Source organism: Carassius auratus, unplaced genomic scaffold (assembly GCF_003368295.1).
Source record: "Carassius auratus strain Wakin unplaced genomic scaffold, ASM336829v1 scaf_tig00217347, whole genome shotgun sequence".
Taxonomy (NCBI): domain Eukaryota; kingdom Metazoa; phylum Chordata; class Actinopteri; order Cypriniformes; family Cyprinidae; genus Carassius; species Carassius auratus.
In genome coordinates, this window is record NW_020529017.1 from 69816 (window position 1) to 95727 (window position 25912).

The following is a 25912-nucleotide window of genomic DNA, read 5'->3' on the forward strand; positions in this document are numbered from 1 at the left end:
TATAGTTCAGATGTGTAGTATATGATTTGTTTTGAGTATCATCAGTCTCATTCTTTTCTCATTTACAGCGTAGAATCAGTACAAACATCATTGCAAAGCAAATCCAAGTTGATCTCAACCATTCATCTTAATTTAGATTAAGTGCACTTGTAATTTTATTTTATTTTTCATTTAAAGATGCAAAAAATAAAGGAGTCAGAAGCTGTATTATCTTCTGTTACGAATGAGAATTGTGATGAGATCAAATCAACCACAAAGAAACCAGACCACACAGATGACTGCCAAATGAGCAGAGGGTAATTTGGATACATTTGTATATTTATAGTTGCGATGCAACAGATTCTGTATAGACAGCTGAAGGGATGATGTATTTTTGTAGGTCAAAACCCAGAAACAAGTTTGCATTTTAGCAGTTTGGTTCTATCCTCCTGAAGTCAGTGTTTGAAGTCAATTGTTTTACTGGGTTTTGAGTAAAAGCTTCAAATAAGGTCTGTTGTTAAGACCAGTTAAACTTATTTTCACACTGTATTCTATGACCTTAAATATTTAAAAGATTAAAAGCTTTTATTTATTTTGAAAAGGTGCTAACAGCTGGTTAAACGGGACTGCAGAGGTTGTCGGGATATTAAATGCCATCATATCGCACTGGTAAACTCATCTACACACTAGTCCACTTTCACAGCTTGATTGCGTTTAGAATCGCACTCTTACAAACGATTTTATCTCAAACTTTCAGAGTAAATAAAGACTAAAAGAGTTGTTGACAGCTAAGTAGTTATTTAGTTAATTTATAGCCTACATTTGGCATTTTACTTCCAGTTGTACTTACTTCAAAATAAATAAAGTTTGTAATTTTTTTATAAAAAGTTTTAATAATTTTTTACGTTTTTAAAGTTGTGTTCATTTGTGAATGTTATAATGATGAACAGAATGTAAACTTTTGCTAGTTTGAGCTTATGTTCTACAATAATTCAAAATCCCATTGGGTTTGGGAACCAGTGAGAGGTTAACTCTCAGGTTGGCCTGCAAAAATATATCAGCACTATAGTCAGTGATGTACATCAGAGAAAACATATCATCAGGAAAAAATATGCTGGAGTCTTAATTCAAGACTTTTATTTAAACCAATGATATACACAGATGACCCATTCACAATAAAATCATTTATAAAATATATACAGTGAATTTGTCAATGTAAAATCAAATTTTAAACTATTGACTGACTTTATACACATTTCTAATGTCCTGCCATTTTTTCCTTGTTTCATATCCTTGTTTTTATTTTTTACTTGGGAATACAAACAATTTCGGAATAAAATGGGTTGTGCATGATGTTTTATGCTGACTTACTGCAGTATAAGAGTGATTAATTACTACATCCATGTCTCACATTTCTTGAGGCAAGGAGTACTTGAGCTGGACCCCACATTTGTAAAAAAAAAAAAAGCAGGTAACCTTAAGCATGGGCAAATAGTTTTCCAAAGTCATGGGGAAAAAGTTTAAAGAATAAACCTTTTAAACCTTAACGTTTTAACTTTGTTTTAGGGCAAACTGTATCATGTCTAGTTGGAAATGGTCTCTTGCACTGGCACTCATGTCAATGTATGCTCTACGTCTGTTTTCAAAACATGAAAAAATGCACAAGGCAATAGTGAGGATCTGTAATATTGTTTATTAAAGGGTGTTATAAATAATATAAAATATATTTAATAATTAGTTAGTGTACAAACAGGAAGTAAAACATCTGCATTTTGTATCATTAAAATTCACAGATGACAATGCGTATTACAGTAGCAGAGCAACACTTCACTAATTAAAAAAAAAAATTGTGTTAGGAAAAGGGCAATATTAATTCACAAATAAAAGATATGGACAAATAATATATTAATTCATAATGTGTTAAATTAAACTCATGGGGAAACGAAGACATTCTGTAATACATTAATTATGAAGAATCGTGTACCAGACACAAATATATACTAAATGATGTCATTTCCATGAGGGCATTCATTTGCAAAAGGTGGGCCCCACTTTCCTGACATCAATAAAATAATTATATTATACATTCATCATAAACAAAAAGGCATGATGCCTTACAAGGAAGTCTTAGACTTGATATTTAATCACAAATGTAGGCATATATGGAATCGAAGAATACACTGGCTCAGCTCCAACTTGGTCAAAAAGTCTCGTGAGAATGAACATAATCAGATTACATTGGTGAGTCCATTGGCTCAATAAATAAAAATAAACACATGTACAATGAGAGTTCACTTATTCTCTGTGTCATCTCCTCCAGGGTTTCTTCTACCTGGTTACACCTGACTCACGATCTCAGAGTCTTCTTCTTCGTACCACTGCAGCGGCGTTCCATCCGAAGCCCTTTGCAGAATCACCTTCTGAGAAACAGGTATGTTCATCATTTAACAAGAATGGATTTCATTTACGAAACTGGTACTAAAAAATATACACATTGTCCACATCTTTACCTGTTTTTGAGAGGGAATCTGGTGGTAGGGCGGAGGCTCTGGACGCTTGATTCGAATCGATCCCTGCCGTTCAAGTGAGCGGGGTTTGGATATGCCTATATTGTTTTTCTGGTGCCAGGTTTTTAGATCCCCTGATACCAAATCTCGAGGAAGCACACGGCTGGGGTGGTTGGGATATTCTCTTAGTGATGTCGTACGGACCACCTTTGTGTATGGCGGGGGAGGCTTGAGCATTTGTTTGGGTGAGGTAACCCCGACATGTTGAGGTTTATTAGTATGTACAGGATCAGATTGTGAATTATGTTGCAGCCTTGCCATGTCTGCCTGAAGTAGAGTCCCATTGATAATCTTCACTCGATTGGGGCCGGGCACAAGGTGAGGTGGGTTTTTGTTGTTGTTTTTGAGTGTACTGTGGGTGTGGATCTGGCTTGGTCCTTTATTTGGAGTGGTAAGATGGTAGCCATATGGAGGCGGACAGGGTTTAGGTGTCTCGGTGGTCATCTCTCGGCTGGAGGAACTGCTGTATGAGGAAATGGAAAGCTCAGAGCTGCTGTCTTCAGAGCTGCACTGATATAAACGTTGAACTGAGTAGGCTAATGTGAAATCTGTCACTCGTCGTTGTGGCAACTTGGTCCGGCCCCGTCCCAGGTCTGAACTGGCCTTGGTCAACTCTGGTTTGCTTCTGGGAAGCCTATTTGAGTGGAGATGATAACGGATTAGTAAAGTTCAAATACAAATGTTGCTAGTTAATAAACATCCATTTAAAATATTGGTAACATTTTATTTTTTAAGGAGTCCTTGGTACACGTTATATGTACTTACTATAACAATAAATTATGCATAATTACATGCAAGAAAACCAAATCCTAACCCAACCCATAAAGTAAATACATTTAGTTAATTAAAATTACTCAGTACTTAAATGTATGATTACACTGTAAAAAGGTCACCTTAAAGTGTAACAAAAATATTTAAATGCATCTGCTTCACTAATATTTTTGGTATGTATTTCTCAAAATATATTTCACTTTCACAAGTTTTAAAAACAGTCTATATATCAATTTGAGCCATGTATTCAGGCAATCCTAAAGTACATGAATTACCTGAAGGACTGTGAGAACTGTCGGCGCAGTGGCAGCTCTGGGGTGGAGGGGGCGCTGTTTGGCTGATTGTTTCGCACACTCTTAAACACAAACTGGGGTGCTGGAGGAAGTTCTGCCATTCTTGTGTCTGTTGGTGAGCCTGTTGGACTGCTGCTAACAGAGAAGAACAACTGTATTAAATATTGATAATAATGTTTCTGCACCCAATCGGCATACTAGAATGATTTCTGATGGATCACTTAAGACTGGAGTAATGGCTGCTGGAAATTCAGCTTTGCCATCACAGGAATACGTCACATTGTAAATATTTAAAATAGAAAACAGACCTTTTAAATTGTTATAACACTTCACAATTTCACTGTTTTTACTGTAAGTTAAATAAATGCATCCTTGTTGAGCACAAGACACTTCCTCCAAATATACAAAAAAGGTAACACTTTAATTAAAGCATTTATGTATAATGCATAATAAAAGTAGTTTTAATGCATTAATTATGCCTTGTAATGCAGTTTATAATCTCATTAATTATTGTTACCATAGTTAATAGTGCATTTTAAATTCGTTTATAATTATTTATGAAAAGATACAATGTATTACAACGCACATTGTCAGTAATTATAATGCATTATACATAAAGGCTTTAAGTAAAGTGTCACAAAAAGTCCTACCAACCCCAAACATTTGAACTGTAAGGTGTATGTTAACCAAATGCTCTTATCGAGTACCTTTAAAACAGTTCTTATCTATAAGGTATGTTTATATTGCGATTTAATATCTACCATGGGACTCTAGAAGCTAGACTATCCCAGCGTACCTTGAGCGGCTGCTGCAGACAGAGTGAGAAGGTTTTTGTTTCTGGTAGGGCTGGTCCAGGCTGGACTCCTTCCATGGAGAGTTCTGGATGGGTGAGGCATCATAGTCCAGACTGGAACTGGAGCTCGATTGCTTTGGGCCGTTTTTGGGCAAGAGAGTCAGACATTGGAAACCGCTGTCCATGGAAGACCCCAGAACGGCTGGAGAAAAGGGAGCAGAGTCTGAGTCTGTAGATAAAAGACCATTTTTCCACATTAGCAAACTCCTAGAGAATCCTAGACATCAAATTTCCACATACAGTGGAGTGTGAAAGTTTGAGGAAATATAGGGTTGCTTGCTCACCATCATCTAAGGCAACAGCATCAGACAGTGAGCTGTCATCAGACATACAAAGATCTGGAATGGACCAACAAATATTTGTTCATTCAAATCATCAAATATTTTTAGTAATACAGTCAATCACTGGTAAAATGCGGAAAGTTTAGTTTATATGAGCATCGACTGGCTGACCTCTCTGTCTGGAAGAATAGCAGGTCTGTGGAGAGACACAGCCGTGGTTGATGCGGTGTTTCAGTATCGCATCCTGCAGCTCTTTCAGCTTCTTCTCTTCACGTTTACACTGCTGCAGTCGGCTTTTCTTCACCGGTTTGCTGATGTGCTCCTCGAGGGAGAGCTTTCGGGCTGCCTCATAAATCTGCCGCTGCAGGGCGAGATCAGCCTCGAGCGCGTGCAGCTCAGACTCCTGGAGACAAACATTTAAGGGGGTAACCGCATGCTGAAAATGTGGATTAAACTCACCTCGTAAAAATCTTTTTCCATATAAGTGGAACCGTTTCACCATCATGAATAACATTTAAAACTAGCCAGGTAGGCTCAAATAACAGTCAGTTGCATTAAAGCTATTAAAGTAATCTCTGTGTAGAAACTGTGGCCAATACCTCGCCATCTTGTGAAATAAAACCCTCATCCAGTTTGAAAGTGGCTCCGATGCGTCGCCGGACTTGCGGAGGCTTCTCGTCCGGCAGGAGAGGGTATTCGGGGGGCAGCTTTCCAGTCAGCTCCTGTTAAAACAAAGGGCATTTTAATCTCAAAGAAAACCAACCTTATGTTTGTTAGTCAATACAAAACAAACCAAAGAAATCTTTGAGCGAGCAGATGCTCGTCTTTATATTGTTGAAATGTCTACAAAGAGGTTTCTATGGTATAATGATTGGACCCTTAAATCTTCTCCCTGCTTGGCCAATAGTGAATGACAGGCATGTGGGCTAACATGCAAAGAAGCATCTGTTTCTTGGACATTGCTTTAATGTCTCTATTGAAGGGCTGTACTGAGAACAAGAAAAAAGCCCAGCTAAATCAGAGCAATCAGATTTACGGTTATGGGCCAGCTGACTTTCCTGCTTAAACTTTCCTATTCTTTTGAAACTACGGCACAATGTGTTTGCAAAGGAACTTATCCTTTTATGTAATACAAACAACTTTTCAAAAGTTTGGGATTAGTAAGATTTTATCATGGTTTTCAAGCAAGAAAAAAAAACATTTTCAATATTGATAAACATAAAAATTGTTTCTTGAGCAGCAAATCAGCATACTAGAAATTTCCGAAGGATCATGTGACACTGACGACTGGAGTAATGACTGCTCAAAATTCAGTTTTGCATGACAGGAATACATAAAATATATTCAAATAGAAAAAGTTATTTTAAGTTGAAATAATATTTCATAATGTTACAGTTTTGTCATAAAAAAAAGTTCTACCAACCCCAAACTTTTAAATAGTAGTGTAATTGTTTAGCCTAAATAGATGTCATTATGCTTCATTAGTTAATTAGGCCAGACTTAAACTGCTCTAAACTAAGAAAACCCTTTTATGGTCTCAAAGTACTGGCAGACCCTGGTTCATGTTGTCTTTTCAAATGGAAATCAAGCGTTTTATCTTGTCTTTAAGCTATCTTTCTTTGGTTCATGGCTTAAAAATCTTAAAGACTGAAAATCTTTAAAAAATGGAAGACGTTTATGAAATTTCTATGGAGAAAATGAATGGTAAATATCATATTGGCTGCCAGTTTTTCCAAGACGATTTTTGGTCACAATTCAAGAATTTTCCACAGACCCTCAGCTATTTGTGATGGTTTGATTTACATGTAAATATAAGCCCCATGCTTAAAAAATATACATATATATAATTATGATACATGATGTTTATGAAGCAGAGATGGCAATACTGATGGCACATTTGTTGGACACTCACAGCCTCTCTAATGCAGAGTTTCTTTAGCTCCAGGACACAAAGCTCCAGTCTGTCCTCAAGGGCTTGCTGCTTCAGCCTCATGGCACGTGTGTGAGTGCTCAGGTCCTTCACCGGAGACGTGGGACTGTCTGGGCCTGGATAATCAACAGATTTTTATTAGACAAGAGCACACACTTACAGGGGGCTAGCAGTTGGCCTGCCCTGACACAATGAACTCTAGCGCTCATGTAAGAAACTAGATTCTGAGTATAAGACTTCCCTCCAATTCCTGTGTTGTTAATATGATCTATTATAAACACACGCAAAATAATACATTTTGATAAAATAAAGCTATACAATTTTAACTAATGTTTAATAACTGGTTAACTGATAAAAATTAGTTTTTTGGGGGACTACAGCACCACATTTTTGTTACTGATATGCATTCTCCTACCTCCTAAATATAATTTATCATTAAAAAAACTGGGAAAAAAGCACTCACCAGAGTTCAAAATGATCCCGCTGTCAGAGTCACTGATCTCCTCCTTACAATCCATGTTTATTTTTGTTACTCTGCCGTTTTCAACAATCTCAGAGTTCAGTCTGCAGCTGTGACCTGTTGATGGGGAAGAGAAAAGACTGAAATCTGTTGTTTGATTTCAAGAGCTCTCTATTTACTACTGCTATCCAGTCCAGAAACCCCTAAGTAAATTTGTCTTCCAAATAGTGGCTTGTGGCCATGCGATTATGAAAAACCGAACCTCCTGAGCACCTCAGGGTCTCCTCCACATCTGACAAAGCTACCGGCCTTTTGCCTCATCCACCCCTATTTCAGTCTGGGCACACACACACACAAGCAACCCCCCTTCAAAATGTTTGATTGTCTCAAAACACAATAGCCGCGCGCCCAGAGTTGACCGCACACATGTGGGGGTCTTATACTTCCCATACAGCACCATAGCAACCTGGATCACTATGAGCAAACAGGCGTGTGTGAATTGTGATGAAGTGTGTTTGGGGGAAAACTAGAAGTCAACAGATGGCAGAAGGGACTCTCCTCCTCCCAAAGACTGCACCTGTTCTCTCCAAGACCCCCTCTCTTTCTTTCAGTGCCCACTCGCCGCAGCTTTGAAGTGGAACAATGTGTCCATGCTGATTCAGCCTCAGGCGGGACATGCTGATAGCTTAGATAACCATGTCAGGGATTCTCTTATTTCCATGAAGAAAACTTACAGGCAATGTTTTTCGAAAGGACTGTTAGAAATAACGTTTAAAGATCTCTGACTGTGACGTCTCAGATTTTGCGAGAAAACAAGATGAGGAGATACTGCTGTGACATTTTCATAAAGTCTTGTTCGGTTAGTGTAAAGGAACATGTTAATGCATTGGGCAGAGTTTGAATGACAAATCGGGTCCTCATACAGATGTAAAAGGAATCAGTCAAGCAGGAAATGTTGTATTGATCTGTTTAATGGTAAAGTTTACCCAGAAATGAGAGTGAATATATTATGGCAGAACTGAAACGAAAGTCATTGGGGTTCAAAACAACACTGGACTCTACTGACTTTCATTATATGGAAAACGAGTAATAATGAGACTTTTTTTTTTTTTCTCAAATGTTTGTATTCCACAGAGGAAAGTGGCCTAAAGTTTGGAACAACATGAGGATGAGTAAATTATGACTGAATTGTCATCATCTTCTTGAGTTCCAGGATTACAAATATGCTTTCATATCCAGTAAGAAGATTTGAGGAAGATATTAGTTCAATTTATGACATTTGCTACACTACTTTTTTTAAAGTTTAATTTCCTGAGAAAGAAAAGGCAAGTTACATCAACCATTATCAAACCTAGGACTCATTTATAAAGATATGGAATGATCCTAAATGTGAACGTACAACAGTTTTTTTTTTATATTCCTATGACTGATTTATAAAACATTAATACAAATTGCACAAAAGACATTTCCTAAATATATCCTTCTAACATGTACACATAGACCTTTATTTATTTAATTCATTTTAGGATATCAGTAATCTATTTAATGAATTAAATTAAATCATGTAAAACCCACAACACATTTAAAATGACTAATGTGCACATATAATCATATTTATACATGTTGTGATTGTCTTTTTTATCTTTACATTTTCATAAGCAGTGTTGGTCTATTTGAATTACTGGTATATATGGAACAAAACATTTGTATGGAGGTTATGGAACAGCTTGGACATATTGAATGAAATCCATGGAATTTAGGATCAAATCTAATCATATGTGTGTTTTAGAAATAGGGCCCATGGCTCCTTGTTATATCTAATGAGCGCTGATGTCAAGCCTGCAAAAATCTAGGACAGACACTGAATTTATATAAATGCTATTTTGGGGTAAAATCTAGTTGCCCACCCACATCACTAGGGAAAACATCCCAACTAATGAGTCGGCGTGGATCCTTATCATCCCTCTTCCTGAGTTCTGAGGGGGGGGGGGGGGGGAATTTGACAGGATGTGATTGTGAAGCTTCTAAAGGCTCCATCCTTGTTCAGTTCTGTAACTCATGCAGATGGATGCAGCTCAGCACAATATAAAGCAGCAGCCTGCTCCATCAGCCACCCCAACGACTGGAAAAACACCAGCGAAGCTCTGTGTCAACAAGCCAGAGTGGCCAGTTTGCTAAGAGGACAGTATCTGCTGATACAACAAGACTTACAGAGGGCAAAAGAAAGGCTGATGATACTGCCGCAGGAATTGGGTCACTGTGACAAACTGTGCTTTATTAAACAAAAAGTTTAGTTGCAAGCACTTTAGTTAAATTATAATTCTGCCGACATTGACTCTCCCTCACATCTTTGAAAACCTGTATGACTTTCTGCCATGGAACAAATGCAAAGAAATATTGAGAACTGTGCTGGCTGCTCTTTTCCTTGCCATTTCAAAGCAGTTATTCAAATAAGTGTCTTGAATTGGTCTTGTTTCTCACACAAAGAAGATTAACATGTTTTTGTAATGCATGGAACTTGTAAAGAGTAAAGACAAACAATAACACTTGTGTTTTCACTGCAATAAGTATTTTATCTAATAATAATGTAAACATGCCATGTATGTAAAGCACATAAATATGCACTTAAATATGAGCTCGGCAAGCAGTTTTTGAGATCCACAATTCAAATAGATGTCACTACATGCCTAAAATTTCCCAATGGCCACTAAGTAACTTTCCTTGACTGTTGATGAGTAAATCATGACAGATTTTGATTTTTGGTTGACCTACTCCTTCAAACCCACACACTGCACTCGCAATGCCCTCCACCCTGAAAACACCATAGGTCTGTCTAGACTACAAAGCACATTAAGCCCAGAAGAGCAGACAGGACGTAGTCTTCTTGACAGCAATCTCAGCAGCAGAAGAATAACACAACAGATCCACCCATCCTCTCTTGCAGTCGAGCGTAAAGATGAGACATCAGCGAATAAGCCTATTTTCAATTCTCATGTCACCTCTGCCAGATTCCCAAACACCCTTTCCCATGAGTCTGTGGGGCTGTGATCTATTGGAATGCCTACTCGGCCAATTTCATTACCACTGCGGCCAGGTCTGGAATTCCCAGAGAGGGCCAGAGCTTGGAAAGTATGACGGGAGACTTGAACACGACCCAGATTGTATGCAGAGCCTGTTATTATAGAGATGCTGAATCGTGTGGATGCAGATGTTATGGGAGTGACAGAATTTAGTGACTTATTTCCACAGCTGGTGCAAAGCCAAAAACCAGTCGATTGTTAATGAAGCCATGCAAAACATGGCAGAGAGCGAGAAGAGAGAGAGAAAGAGTGAGTTGTGTGACAAGACTTGAAAGACCGTCTTTGTAATTCCACTTCTCTCCTTTCATTGTGCCACTCAATGAAAGTGAAGCGATTAATCAGAATGCATGACAAAACCCTCTCAAAGATGAAAGCACCTTTGCCTAGTAGATTAAAGAATGTTTCTCAGCAAGTGTAAACACAGACTCATTCTCCTTTATGAATGGACATCCACTTCAATCTGTATTCCAGTATAAATTTAATTAAGATATACCATGTATTTCTGGAGAACGGATCAACCCTGTATGCCTTTATACAAATAATAATGGCCTGAACTGTAGGTAAAATGTTCCTTTTAGTTAAATTTTAACAGACCTAATGTCTAGAATGGCTATACCAATACCAGTGGATCTGGCTCAATGGTAAACAACACACACAAGCACTAAGAAACATGTCTTTTAAATGCATGGAGCTTCTGAAGATAATTATTGTAGTAGGTATTACATTTAATCAATCATAATGCAGTTATGCCACCAGCATCTAAACCAACTCAGGCCCCATAAATATCATGCAATCCGGATTTCATTTGACTAGTGACAGTCTATAATAATTTGCATGCTTTGAAAGGGTTGGATGACCTTATAAACAGCACTAGTCCATAGTCTGTTGTAAATGTAGGTTTAAGTCCCAAAAACATAAATGCACTCAAAACATACTTAAGAACAAGAATACAGAGCTTATCAAAGATCTGGCGCATGCCTTCGAATGAATGATTGAATGGAGTCTTTGTGCAAAGCTTTAATAAAATATAATTTTACATATGAAATCAATTTATGCCACAAAAAATGATAATACAAATTTAATTTCTTAATATAAATGTTTACCATACCTTTCTTTGCAGTATCCAGCCCAATACACACCCTCCGTTCAATCCATTCCCGCAGATGCGCGCGTGCCGGTGACTCCACAGTGCAGCTGGATGTGGAGTCTGCTCAAGCCAGCCAAAAGCCACTGGACTATACCAACTGTATATGTGCGCGGGTTGGGGGGCTCACCCTGTATCTGAAATATTCTCCAATTTTTATTTAAAAATAACATACATATTAACATTGGTAAATGCATATTTTACATGTTATTGAGGATTTTTTTCCAACTGTGCTTTTTAAGTTTAGAGGTGCAAAACCGGTCGATACCACTGAAACTGCACCCTATCGCGAATGAAGCAGCACACGCTTCTTCTGCCATAGGCGTGTCTAAAAGAGCCAGCGGGAGAAAACCACAGTCTATGGAGACAAAATCGAGACAATAAGAGTAAAACAAGAGGACAGCTGGCGAATAGTCCTCTGGACTGTATGAATGGTGTCTGAAATGGCACCCGGCCACAACTCGATTGTTTTCCTGCATGGCGACATGACCGATAATGATCAAAATAATTTCCTGAAAGAGTATTTGTAGTAACTCTCGACAGCTTATAAATATACATTTTGAGAGCACAACATGACTCAAGTTTATTCCTACAAACGTTTTTTTTTTTTTTTTTTTGTCGATTTGATTCTCATTTGCCTCTTGTACCTTCCTGATAAAGGCGGACTACGGCAGATGGTCAGACTTTCTATCCTTGTGCCTCTCTGAATTTAAAGATCAGCTAATTAAACCGGGACATTTCCATGTGAAAGGAAAAGTCCGTGGAGAATTCTCTCCGCACTGGCGAGGTGCAAAAGTGGCACCTGTAAATGCAAAGGCAGCGAGACACCGAATCGTCTTTAGACTGTAGGAGAAGGATTTTTTTTATTATTATTTAAAGGAAAAGACCATGTTATATTACGGATGAGATGTGACTGGAGGTTGTCATTTGATTCCTAGAAAGATTTTTCCAATATGAAAGTTTCATTTTAAGTATGACAAAAGTTGTATGTCAAACAGGTGATCAAAGTCATAGTATTAAAAAGTATTAGGCTATTAACGGAGGAGGAAAAAAAAAAAAAAAAAAAAGGCCCGTAAATGTTATACAAGACATTAATGGCTTTAATTTGACTCAAGTTTACACAACACAGTACATTTAAACAGAGGGCTTAATTACTAAACTACGTTATAGCTGTATGCAACTTCATTTCATAACAGTCCCTTTTATATGAAATCAGTAAAAATTACAAGGCGTATCTCTTCTCTATGTCCTTTCAGTTGTTTTATTCTGTCAGCTGTATGCGACGCAGATTTTCTTTCACTCTGACAAATTCTGGAACATTCTTCTCATCCTCTATGCGCCTCTGTTCCTCCATCTCATACTGTGGAGAAATAAAACAGTCAACTTTACAAGACACTAAAATATGATATGCGCAATTCTACGCAACAAAATACATAGCCACAATAATCCACTTCATATACACACACACGTGTGTGTGTTATACATACATATATATATATATATATATATATATATATAGTATGGTCTTGTATCTGGCAAACCTCTTGACCTCCATTTCAGTAATGAGGAACATCAAGCAGACAGAGATTGGCCAGTACCTCTTGCAGTTTCTGCTGTCTCTTACGGAGCTCTTGTTCCAGGTCAGAAGGAGGTCGGAGGGCAAGTTCCTCCTCTCGGTGCAGGTCAAGCCTCCTCTGCTGTAACACACGCTGCAGTTCGGGTTTCTCTTCCAACAACAGGCCTCTTAGAAAAAAGAAAAAAGGCATAGGGTCACAGTTTGCATGGATAAGTGCAGGCTTTTATTCTTTGTGGGTTATGTTGGTTTACTTCATTTGCAAAGTAAACATGTCTGATGTTACTCTTTACCTCTTGTGGCTGAGCAGAAGCTCCTTATGGAGATTCTGGCGACTGGGACACTCGCCGGGTGAGCCATTTAGTTTCCTGAGCTGAGTGAACTCATCTCCACTGTCTGTGCTTTGCTGGGACACAGGGGAATGACACTCATAATTCTCTGAAAAAGATAGCAAACATTCTAGAAATGAACACCAAATCTCCACTTATGACTTGACATTTGTTTGAGAGGCAAATTGTAAGAGGTCTAAAATTATGTAGACAGGTTTATGATACAACGCAAATTAAACTCGGAGCATAGTCAGTGCCTGTACCTTTTCGGTGATGTCTGAATCCTGGCCGCTAGAGAGAGAGAGAGAAAAAAAAAAAAAAGTTAAATTAAAATACTGGTACACTAAAGTATAAGTAAATACATTTACCCAAATGAATGAGTTACTTCTAGCATGCAATTAAAATAGTGTAATGCGCCAGCATGTGCACCTGCTGATGAAAGCGCAGAATCAAATCAGGTCAGTGGACTGAGATGACATGCTCTGCCTCCTAATGCATGTTGGCTTCATTTACCAACAGAATGAATGAAGCAAAGAGGGCCATTTATAGCTCAACACTGAGGCTCTATTAAGTTATTTTTGACCTCCTGACCTCTGAAACACCGGCTCCAAAATGATGATTACAGAAAACAGGACAGAGGAAAGAGGTTCAAAATTGGACTTCTTAGAAAGCATTAAAAATGTACAAACTTAAATATACATAGACTTGCAAAATTACTTCTAACACTAGAATATAAACTATAATGTGGATCAAGACAATAACGGTTTACTTAAGCTGCGTTTTAGACACTTTTTTTTGTAGCTAAATGGTTTAATCCAAATCCACTTGCATAATACGCTCAGGACATGCATTCCATGTGAACCTATGATTTTGGCAATGTTAGCGCTATACTCGACTGTTTGGTCTACAGGAACATTTTAGGAACCTTGACGAGTCCACCTCTAAATGAGACGTTAATCTTCTGGGCATCCTGCCCAGAGAATGGAGTTTATAACCAAGACCGGGTTAAACCAGCTTATTCTGGTCCAACAGTGCCACGCTCAAGGGCCATTTGTGTATCAGCCACACCCCTGTCCCATCTCCACACTCCTAAACCAACATGACAGACTATTTACTTAAGTAAATGACTCATGCAAGTTATGATCATATTGTATAAAGGTTTGTGATAGGGTCATGAAAACTACTTGCTGGTAGTGACCCCATTAAATGGGAACACAATTTACTGTGAAGACTGTGCATTGTTAAACCAACACAATGAATAACTCCCGAAACATTTTATATCCGAAAGACAGACTTAGGCTTGTAGTCAATGCAAATAAGCGTTATAAATGATTAAACTAGCAGCAAAACAGAAAACTGTTTCTCTTAAAGTGAACGATGGAAGTGTAACTGGATAATAAAGACGTTTAATTGCCCGGATCATATTTTTTCCCCCATTAAAAAAAATAAGCCAACACACACACTAAATTCATTTACTAAAATATGGTGACTTCAAACACCAGAAACCACTCACGTACGACTCATCGAAGACAATCGAACTACATATTTATTTATTTATTTATTTATTTTTAGGACCACTTACCTCCACGCATACAGTTGATTGTTTTTTTTGTTGGGTTCAGGTCCAGCATTGTGCGACCAGTGTCGAGGCTGTAGCCTTCGGTCAGCGTTTGCTCTGTTTATGTTCAGTGATGCTTGTTGCAGACATTACGTTTAAGCTCATTACGCCATTGCAGATTAACCTGAACCTATACGAGGCACGTAGGATGTCAGATTAACTAATTACCGTGTTGATTTTAACTGTATCCCTTCCTTGGAAAAAACAACTCTTGATCTCTTTATATTTTCCCCAGCAAGACAAATGAAAAGACAGAGAAACATCCGTGTATGCTAGTTAAATAGGCAAATGCATGTTAAGAGGTAGGCTATTTGTTTTCTGAACCAATGGGATTATTGTTCAATATTAAATCTTGTCCAAATTATGTAGTATTACGCTTGGTTTATTCCTCTACATTTAAGTTACATCAACTAACAATCACTAATTTATAAGAATTATAATTTTATAATGTAATTAATTGAACACTATATACATACTGCCCATGTTCCTCAATTTATAAAGTCTTACCGTAAGCAGTCACAAGAGGGCAGTGTGATTTTTTTAAGGGTTGTTTAAACGCTTCCCATGAGTGCTACTTATTGACGTCAACCAGGATGTGAGGTCATTGAGTAAATGTGTGTTCGCGTGCGTGCGTGCGTGTGTGTGTGTGTGGAGTGAGTATGATACTGGCTGTTTGTGTTTTTGAATATTTGTGTTTTGTGAGTGAGTGAGTGAGTGAGTGAGTGAGTGAGTGAGTGAGTATTAGGTCATTTAAAAAATCTACACCATGATCTTATTTGATCTGGTCCGTGTTGTTGCCCCGCTCGGATACAGAGATGATAATAACCGACTCGGGAGCTTCTGTAGCGATGATCGTGAGGCTTTTCACTAAACTCGGGGCATTCACAGTTGAAACTGTGGTAAGAAGTGATGAATCTATCAGATATACTAGAACAGGCAGGGTGCTGGATCTCGGTCCAGTATGCTCTGCTTGTTCACTGAGTATAACTGCGATTCTGATCTCACCATTACTTCTAACAGTGTGCGAGTCCCTGAAGTCAGTGAGCATCACAAATGTAACTTATTGTATTAATTTAAAGGAGAGACCACACCGGCATTTGTACGGTTCTTTTATTACCAACGGCCTCCACCCCCTCAAGGCCGTGGTATTGCTGATACCCATTGTTTAACAACCGACTGGTGGGTGTACGGGTAACCCATCTTAACTTGTATATCATGTGCATTGTGTTATGTCGAGTAAAAGCCGCCATCGTGCTTACGAGAGTAACCTCGGTTTGTAGAGGCGGTGTGATGAGACTCTGTAAATAAAGAAGAACACACACAAAACACCGTGGTTAAATTCTATAGCATTTTAAAAAGAATATCTTTCTCTTGGGCTGAGTGTTAAATCTTACCTATGGACCCTTTGATACTGTATATAGAAGCCTTCTGGCTATCGACCCACACTTTCAATCGTGTGTCTTCAGTCTCACACAACGATTCTTCTAATTCTTTGTTTTTCAGTGCCCTATATGTTAAAAACAAACTGCTGTTTAGGTGTTGTTTTATTGTACTGAAGTTCCAATAAAATAAAAAAAGTAAAGTTTTAATCAATGTATATTATTATATGTTAGCATAAAAATATATTAAGAGTTTATTTGCAAAAAACGGATAACTTCGTTTTAATATTTAAAAATTCTGTTTTTTTTTATCCATCAGCATTCCAATTAATATCAATCAAACTGCAGTAGGCTTATTTTGAAAAAATAATGAATAAAAAAATACAGCTAAGACAAAAATAAAAGTTATGCGTTTTTGCAAATAAATGTATTTCATATATTCAGTATAAATTATTTGGAGGTCTTACCCATTATCCAACGCAAGAGTTTCCTTCTGCGTCAGGATTTGATTTTTGTTTTGAAATAATCCTAGATGATGATCGTATGTGGACTTTAGATGAATGTCCAGACTGTCCTTTGGTGCCTTGTAACAACATTTTAGCAGTCAGTACATTTCAAAAACACAAAGCTTTAAAAATCAGAACATGTTTAGATTGACTTAAGGCTGCCTATGTTAATTTTTAAGTAAGTTAATAGTAAGCAAATTAAAATCTTCATTCGAGGTAGGTTACATCAACTCACTTTAGTGTCATAATGAAAGACATTTCTGCGAGAACTGGCCTGTGTCATCCTGTTATGGAGTCTCCTCCAGGGTTCGTCATTTTGTGCGAGGTGGGTTGGCTTGTCGTATGGCAATATCTGATCAATGTTAAAAGTAAGAAATATGTAAACACAAATGTAGGCTACAATCAAAAAGTGTACGAATTAACGTTAGATGTGTGAATAGAAAAGTGGCATCATAATGTTTGAAATACCTGCATTTCCTTACTCCCTGTAAATGTATAATCGTTCTCATATCGCGGGAATGGAAAAGGATCTCGTTCTTGTGGCATATTTTCACAATATTTCCAAATGAGTCTGAGGGAATGTAACAGATCGATGGTTTGAGATCTTGCAACTTTTTTTGTTGTCTCTCCTACTGTTGCCTAGAGACCAATTTAGTGAGCGTCAGTCTATTGGTCTGCAGCACCACACAGCTCCAGACGTAACTAACCCTACAGACAATTGCATTTTAGTGTAAACCTTTATATTAACAGTTGATTAGGTGGCTGTAAACCGTGTTGTTGTTTTCTAGAACAGCCAAAAAAAAAAAAAAAAAAAAATGTGAAAAGAATTAGCTGCTACGTACTAAAATGTGTTACCTCTAAATGTAGACCTCATATAATTAGCCTACTATAATGTTTGTTATTCAGCCGTGTTATTGGTATTTATTGTAATTTTTTATTATTTACGGAAATTAATGTCTTGTATCTATACAAGAGGGACACGTTTGCAGTTGGATCTCAAGCCCAAAGAGACTGACCAATAGGAGAGCTGAGCGCGTTACACGCGTAGTATGTGCAAACAGTGTCTGGATAAATATGAGGTGTATCTTGTGCAAGTTCTGCTACTCACTAAGCAAACTGAGAGGAGAACTAACGTGTATACGCTCGCCAGCCGTCTGGCCAAAATCCCATAGTATTCAGGCGTCAGACGTAAGATATGAGACGTCAGACGTCACGGTCACGTGTTGGAGCTGCGCTCAAACTGCGCGGCGGCGTGGCGGCGGCGTAGCAAAGAAAGGATTTTTTTTACTTTGCGTCTGGATAACGTACGCGTTGATAAGCGTCTGGATAAGCGTCTGGATAACGTACGTGTGCATAAGCGTCTGGATAACGTACGCGTGCATAAGCGTCTGGATAACGTACGCGTGGATAAGCGTCTGGATAACGTACGCATGGATGACGTACGTGTGAATAAGTACATTAATAATAATTTGGCTTTGTCCTATTTTGCCCTAAGGAAGGCTTTAAGGTAATGATAACAGCACCTAAAGTACACATCTGTCTCCTCAGTGGAATAGTCTGGGTCCAGGATATGCAGGTGCATATGAGCCCTGGCAGTTTTGGGACATAGCTGGGGGAGAACTTCTAATTAAAACAAGGGAACGAATAGAGAGCCCTTCATGGGCCCGGCCTTTGTCCAACAGCTTGTGTGAATTCTTTGCCCAAGTCGACTGGATACAGTGACTTTTTTTCTCTCTCTCTTCCCTATTACACATCTATTAAAATAGTTCACTTTTGATTTTTAATAGAAAAGTTGTCATTTCTATTTGTTTCTTTAAGTTAATTTTGAAATATGTTTGGAAAATTTTGGGTTTGGTAAATTCAAGTTTTTGATTTTTAAAGGAACGAGCAAGCTGCAGCTCGTTCAGACAGTAAGTTGAGCATGTTTGATCAATTTAGCCTTCTCAAACCAACAAGACTTACCTAAAATAAACAGACATAATAGGCCTACACTTCATGCATTTCACAGTATTACTTTAAACATTTAACTTAGGTAAATGAGCACTGTTAGGCGCATATTTGTGCGGAGAGTGAGCGCTTTGCAGGACATGGAGGAGCCAGCTTGCATTTTTTTTTTTTATGACAGTAAAAATTTAAAAATGCGCCGTCATTTTTGCTCATAAAGGTAAGAGTATGCATCATTCGGAACTCCAAAAGGTCTACTTGTACATGTGTGCACTCACAATATCAACAAAACCTTATGCTTTTGTAAAATAAGGAAAACAAACAGGATGCGATTTCTGTCTTCTTGGTCTTTATAGCAGGAACGCTTCTCCAACATGATAAATATATCTATAGAATGCTTTTTATGTTTTAAATTATTATTTTAAAACGAAATAATTCAAATCGAAAACAAAAACTGTTATATTGTGAAGTAAAAAAAAAGTCTATGGCATCCATCTTTCTTTTAACTTTTTTTTTAACTAACTCTGATCGATTCATGAGACATTCGTTTGCATTAAACTGTTCTGGGCCGGGTTTCCCGTTAACGATTGATCTTAGCGCTTAAGAGCGTTTTCTACGAGTAATTTTACGATCGTTCGTTATTGTTTCACGTGAATTTCCCAACTATGCACGTAAAGCAATCGCAAGTAGCCGTGCTTTAAGTGCTACTTAGGAGTCGCTGTCCGTTTGTCAAGTGCTGAAATCTCACTTTAGAATGGCTCGTAACAGTAGTACACGATTGCTTATTGATGTTAAACTAATGCTGCGTTCCAGACAGACAACTTGGATATAATAATTTTAATTAATTCTAATATCTACAGTACAATATTATATTATATATATAATGTTCTTTATATACAGTATAGAGAGAGAGAGACGTTATTGGTTTTCTGAACTTCAGCAAGTCGTTGACATACCCCCCCACCCAGTCTTTGAAGCATTTCCCACATTATTTATTTTATTCGTTTCTTTTAATTATTATTTTCAGTCATTTAATTTAGATGTGTATTTCAATTTTTTAGATGTGTATTTCTTTTAATTAAATCATTTATAAATGTATAAAAAAAAATAAAGAAAACGAGTCATAATGTGTACAATAAAGCACAATCAAATCCTTATAATGATCATTTTTAATGAGCCAAAAAGAATACACGTCACACCTCTGTTTATCAATTTTCACTGGCTTCTAATAGCTGCTCGCATAAAATTCAAGGCATTGATGTTTGCCTACAAAACTACCACTGGCTCTGCACCCATTTACCTAAGTTTGTTACTTCAGATTTATATGCCCTCTAGAAGCTTGTGTTCTGCAAGTGAACGTCGCTTGATTGTGGCATCCCAAAGAAGCACAAAGTCACTTTTACGGACTTTTAAATTAAATGTTCCCTTCTGGTGGAATGAACTCCCCAACTCAATCCGAGCAGCTGAGTCCTTAGCCATCTTCAAGAATCGGCTTAAAATCCATCTCTTTCATCTTATATCTTTTCATGTATTATGCAATTATATCTGTATGTATGTATAAAGATATAAAGACCTCTAACACTACCTCTAACACTTCTTTTTATTTATTATATTAGTTAAAATCCCATGCTACGTGTACTGTGTTAACCTAACTGAGACTTATTATAGCACTTATATATCATTGCTCTTTTGTTGTTTTTGATTGCTTCCACTGTCCTCGTTTGTAAGTCGCTTTGGATGAAAGCGTCTGCTAAATGAATAAATGTAAAGGTAAATATAATCACATTTCGCTTGAATCAAGTTAAAGGTGTAAACTGCCGACTGTCCTGCATGTGACCGCATAAATCTGTCTTCTTACGATGCACTTAGGGCTTAACGATTAGGCTACTCCAGAGCACCCGTAGATCTACAATGATTTTCAAGTGCTACTTAAATTACGATGCTTTTGGGAAACAGACTGTGATATTAAGATCAGTATGATCGTTTTTACGAACTTCTTAGGCAAATGTATGATGCTACCTTAAATGTTCTTTAGGCTTTTGGGAAACTCAGCCCTGATTTTTTCAACATTCATTAAAATATTAATATTTATTTCGTGCTGAAAATATTGAAGAGGAAAATATAATTGATTCATGTGCAGTTACTGAACGAATTATCTCACTAAATGAATCATAAAAAGCGTAAAAAAAAAGACGTTTATTGTTTGTACATAGAAGTTTTTTGCATATATGTCCGGAACTGACTTGCTATGACAGACTCCCTGTGATGTGTGATCATAAGGCTTCAGTAGACATCAACACAAAAGAAGGCTACTATATAGTACCGACTTATTTTAATAGATATAATAATTGAAAATGAAAATGTGTCAAAACAGTTTCAAAAATGTTCAAATAGGCATATATAAACGTATTAATTAATTATCAATATATAGGCTATTAATTTGAACATGTAGAGTAGACTACAAGAAACTTCTGTTGTAATAAGCAGCTTTAAGACATAAAAAAAACCTTAACTGTAAAATAATAATCATCTGCTGATCATACAATTATTTCGTTTTCAGAAATGAGGTCTAATGTATAGTGATCGTTTTTTCTTAGAGACGTGTTGTATGAACTATTACCAGTAAGTTCATATGTGCTCAGATTAAAATTAGCCTATATTACTATTGTATTATTTTATTTAAGCTGTAACTGTGAATACATTTGCACACTCCATGTTAGTCACTGATTAGACTTACATGATTTAAAATGGATTTTTAGGTGATATTGCTTGAAAAGTGATTTATAATGAGCGCTAAAAAAAAAAAAACTATGTAATGCAGTTTATTTTATTATCACGTGCTGACATAACCTGAGACTAAAAGCTGTGATATACATTTTGTCCACTAGAGAGAGCCAAATTATATGGACAAGGCCTATTTGAAAGTGAAAGTCCTGACATTTACCAAGTAACCCATCCTCGGAGCTGGTGCTCTGCATTTAACCCATCCAAGTGCACACACACAGCAGTGAGAAGTGAACACACACCCGGAGCAGTGGGCAGCTACAGATCCAGCGCTGGGGAGCAACTGGGGGTTCAGTGCCAGGGTATTGAGTTCAGTCCATGGGTATTGAGGGTGGAAGAGAGCGCTGTTCATTCACTCACTCCCACCTACAACTCCTGCCAGCACCGAGACTTGAACCGGATACCTTCTTGTAAGTAGTCCAAGTCTCTAACAATTAGGCCACAAACTTGTGCGAACTTCTATGTCAAAATCAAATTCTCCAGTCAAAAACCCTTACATGATCTATCAATATCAAACTTTGGCCTCAGATGACAAAACCTACAGTACAAATACACACACTACAATAGTTTAGCTTCCTTAAATATAATAAGTTATCTTTACTTAGTTGTTATACTTACTAGGTTTTATTAAGTTACAAAATTTGCTAATTTTAAGGCAAATAAAACAACATGCTGCAATGAGTAATTCTTTCTTAAAATATTCAAGTAGCTACAACAAACCGATGACATTAATTCACCAGTGAGAGGCAGCAGTGCGCTAATGTGCAACAGGAACAAAACAACAGAAGAGAAATAAGGACGGTGAGCATGCGCAGCAAGCAAAGTTTTGAAGCTGCGTCGAAATTTGCTGAAACTGAGAAGTAAAAAGACTGTTTACATTTCACCTCTGGGACAAAGAATGATTGATTACTTCTACACAATAATAATAAGGTAAGTAAAAAAAAAAATAGTGTGTGGTTGTATCTTTCTGTGTGCTGCTAATTTGAAACTGACTAACATTAGCTCCTTGTCAGCACCAGTGTCAGCTAACGTAACAGGTAACGATCTTTGCTATTCTGCTATTAGAACAAAAACTATAGAAATACACAACTTGTGGCACATTTGGGGTAAATGTAAAAACTTTTAAAGACTTTTTTTTATTTCATTTCTCAAATTGAAAAATGTTTTACTAGTTAAAAATTAAAGCATGTAAATTCTGAGGAACAATTCAAGAACATGCAAGAATATGTGCCATTATTAATTCGTTAACAGTAATCTTTTGCAAAATTTCCTCTATAATTTTATAACACTGTGAGGCTTTGGGCCACTTTGTAGGTTAAAGTCAATTTTTCAGTTTACAAATGTATTTTCATCATTTTAATGCAATCATAGTCATTACGTGATCAGACATAAGGTTTAAACTGAATGAGCTCGTTGTTTTGCAGTAATTATTTATTTGCTGTTTTAAAAACACCGAGTACTGTAACAGAAGAAATGCTGCCTTTTGAATTGGTTTTATTACTGATGCCTCAAATAGAGATGTATAGAAAATTTATTTCTATTGTAAAAAAATGCAAATATCGAGAAATGAATGTGTTCTTGTTCTACAATTCACAACATTAGTGGAACTTGATTTTATATGAAGAATTATTTTTTCATATTTAGGAAAAAAGCTTGTGTTCATCTGTCTTCTCTGAGCAGCGGTCTTGTGATCACCGGTCTCAGTATAGATAAAGGTTGAAGATATTTTCAACAGCAGTTAGAGCAGTTTTTGGACTCAATCATGTGCTATGCTTTATTTGCAATTTCAAATAATTATTGCAGTTCCAAGAATACCTGTAACCGTGATTTCCGTATTTGTAACTGTGTTTCTTTCACATATCTAAGAGTAACACTTTCACATCCTAGAACCCATAAAATGTATGATGCTACCTTAAATGTTTAATAGTTTTATTATATTTATTGATAATATTTAAAATAAACAGCGCTTATTGACTTCAATGACTTCTTTATTGACACTTTGAAAAACATGTTTCTATTGTAATTTTTACATTTCTTAAACTTAGTGTTTTCTTTTTAAACTAATTAAAAATGCAGATTTGACAGAACTTCACACACCCATCTGAGGCCCTACCTGTTTTAATTCATGATCCCCCCGGATTACTTCTACAACTAACCCGCCTTGGTAAGTTCTCATAGTTAGTGGACACCCATTTTTAGAAAACATGCCTGTGTATTTGCTGGTATATTACTGAGATACCTTTATAAAGATTTAATGTTGATTACATACCTAGTTCAATCAAAAAATGAAAAATGTGCCATTTAATCTCCCTCCTGTCAATCTATTCCATAAAAAACTGTGCATCTTCATGACCACGAATGAAGATATTTATCCCAAATCTCTGACACCCAAGAAACCATCAAATCAATCATATGAATGGAAGCCAATTAATCTACATTTTTGGGCCCAAACTGTTCAACTGAATTGTAGGAGCAAGTTTCAGTTATATTTCCACTTGAACTCTGTGTAGGCATGGTCTGATGAACTGTTCTTGATCCAGAACTCTTATCTGAAACCACACTGAACGTGCTGCTAGAAAGCCTAGATGGTGAGTCACTGCTCAGGGTTCGGTCGTTTGTTTTTGCCTAGCCACCAGTTTTCTCTGCACGCTGGGCAACATGCTATTTGAGTTAAAGTAAAACTAGGTAATATTAAAATCAAAAGTAATATTTAATCTTTCGTAACGTGGGTGCTATTTACATCAGGTTCGATATCTTAACTATTGCATTACTAAGGCAACGACTGACACATTTATGTTGCATTCAAAAGAGCTCTGTTGACAGCCCAACAGTGAAAAATTAAACCATATCCATATTAGCACAGAATGGAATGGTTAAGCATTGAGAATTAAGAATGGTTTGGCCTGACAGTGGAAAAGAGGCTCAAATCTTCGAAAGAGACGTAATTGCTATATGATCACGTGTCTAAAATTTTGGGTAAATAGACATTCAGTTAAAGGACAGAAATTTATTTAACTGAAAATGTCTTTATTTGTGTTCTGAAAATAACTAAAAGTCATGGGTGAGTAAATGATGATGTGAATTTAAGTTTTGGGTGAACTAACCCAATGTTATGGCAGTGTAGGCAAGACAGAAAACACTGAAAACTGATCATCCACATTTCCATGCTAATATTGTTTTTATTTGGTTTTATACAGGTGTCTGATGCTGATGCAGTCTGGGCACTAGTATCTGTTGGCTTGCTGACTATCACTGACGATGAAGTACTTCTCCAAATCTTGACCCAGTGTCTTCTGCCATCATTGTTCAGGGTAGTACTGCAAAGAATAGTCTCCAGGGTCTGCCTCCAACATTTGCTTCCCGACCACCATGTGCTACGTTTGCATCACTACATGTGGGTTACCCTGATACTGTGAAGAGCACCTACAATATGATGCTTGACTTGGGACAGAAAAAAAAACATTGGCAACTTGTGTGGCCAACTCATTGCCGTATTTAAAATCATTGTACTGCTACCTCCATTGTTTAACATAACTAAAAGCAGATTGTTTTTGCTTTGTTTCAAAATTTTTGTAATACGAGTTAAAACTACATTGAAAAAAATATATCATCTTTAACTTTGAACTGTCACTACATTTGATTTAGGGTAATGTGTGTGAAGAATAGAACATTAAAGGCAATTGGTCAACTAGATTTCTGTTCAAGTAAATACAACTTAGAAATTCCAAGTTGCAGGAAATGTTTCTTGATTTAGCTAAATTTAAATTAGTTGTTTGAAATACGTACATAGTATAATGTACTTAATTTAGTTGTTGAAAATAGTAATTCTGAGTTACACGTTTACAACACTTATAAATAAACCTTTGTTAGTACAAATTACTATTCTTATTTCACTTGTTTTTTTCAAGGCAATCGGTTTGCATGCTTTTTTTTAAATAAAGTTTACTCATTATAATTTACAGTGCAGACAACCTCCCTGCTCAGTGCACACTAGTGAGATAAAATCAAAACACTGTAATTGTAATAAAGTACTGTTACTATACTGTACTACACTGTGTGATTCTTTCAGCTCTCTCTCCAGTGCTAGGATGCATTTTTAAAGCAGTCACCTGTGCTCCTGTTCATAATTTCCTGAGATGCTACTGAATGCTTGCTTATGGATAATTGTGTGTTATTTGAGTTCACACTGTGACAATAGAGTTAACTATTTGATGTGTTTGTGTTTTATGAATGAGACTTTGGAGAATGTATATATGAATTTATAATTATATTTTATAATTTTATAATTTCTAAACTACAAAATTATTAAAACATTACATGATTGAAGTGTTTACTCCTGGCCCATGGTCCATTGTTAATTTCAAATTTGGCCTTTGGATTTAACTATTAATGCATTAAAGCCATTTTTCAATTTATGTTTT

General features: G+C 36.8%; 2 protein-coding genes, 1 non-coding gene and 1 pseudogene across 7 annotated transcripts; 1 reads left to right on the forward strand and 3 right to left on the reverse strand.

Moving 5' to 3' along the window:
- Window positions 1-1152: 1152 nt before the first annotated feature.
- On the reverse strand, window positions 1153-12400 carry LOC113100744 (innate immunity activator protein-like). Of its 5 annotated transcripts, none has more exons than XM_026265336.1 (10): window positions 11323-12400; window positions 7138-7251; window positions 6657-6790; window positions 5344-5466; window positions 4916-5147; window positions 4748-4801; window positions 4407-4632; window positions 3593-3745; window positions 2490-3180; window positions 1153-2396 (listed from the first exon to the last, which is right to left on the reverse strand). In XM_026265336.1, exons 2-10 carry the CDS (start codon window positions 7190-7192, stop codon window positions 2316-2318), a joined length of 1749 nt encoding a protein of 582 aa, XP_026121121.1. In that variant the 5' UTR covers window positions 7193-7251; window positions 11323-12400; the 3' UTR covers window positions 1153-2315. The 5 variants fall into 5 exon arrangements, with proteins under 5 accessions (XP_026121121.1, XP_026121123.1, XP_026121122.1 ...); XM_026265338.1 differs by having other exon boundaries at window positions 1155-2396; window positions 3593-3742; window positions 11323-11919; XM_026265337.1 differs by having other exon boundaries at window positions 1156-2399; window positions 4407-4605; window positions 11323-11918.
- A 40-nt stretch (window positions 12401-12440) lies between these two features.
- LOC113100745 (protein FAM107B-like) lies at window positions 12441-14998 on the reverse strand (annotated as a pseudogene).
- A 498-nt stretch (window positions 14999-15496) lies between these two features.
- LOC113100754 (small Cajal body-specific RNA 2) lies at window positions 15497-15882 on the forward strand. Its single transcript, XR_003289804.1, has one exon.
- Window positions 15883-15970: 88 nt separating this feature from the next.
- On the reverse strand, window positions 15971-17830 carry LOC113100746 (uncharacterized protein C1orf194 homolog). Its single transcript, XM_026265339.1, has 5 exons — window positions 17232-17830; window positions 16999-17115; window positions 16725-16840; window positions 16273-16385; window positions 15971-16176 (listed from the first exon to the last, which is right to left on the reverse strand). The coding sequence occupies exons 1-5, from the start codon at window positions 17307-17309 to the stop codon at window positions 16106-16108; spliced, it is 495 nt and encodes a 164-aa protein (XP_026121124.1). The 5' UTR covers window positions 17310-17830; the 3' UTR covers window positions 15971-16105.
- Between the last annotated feature and the right edge of the window lie 8082 nt (window positions 17831-25912).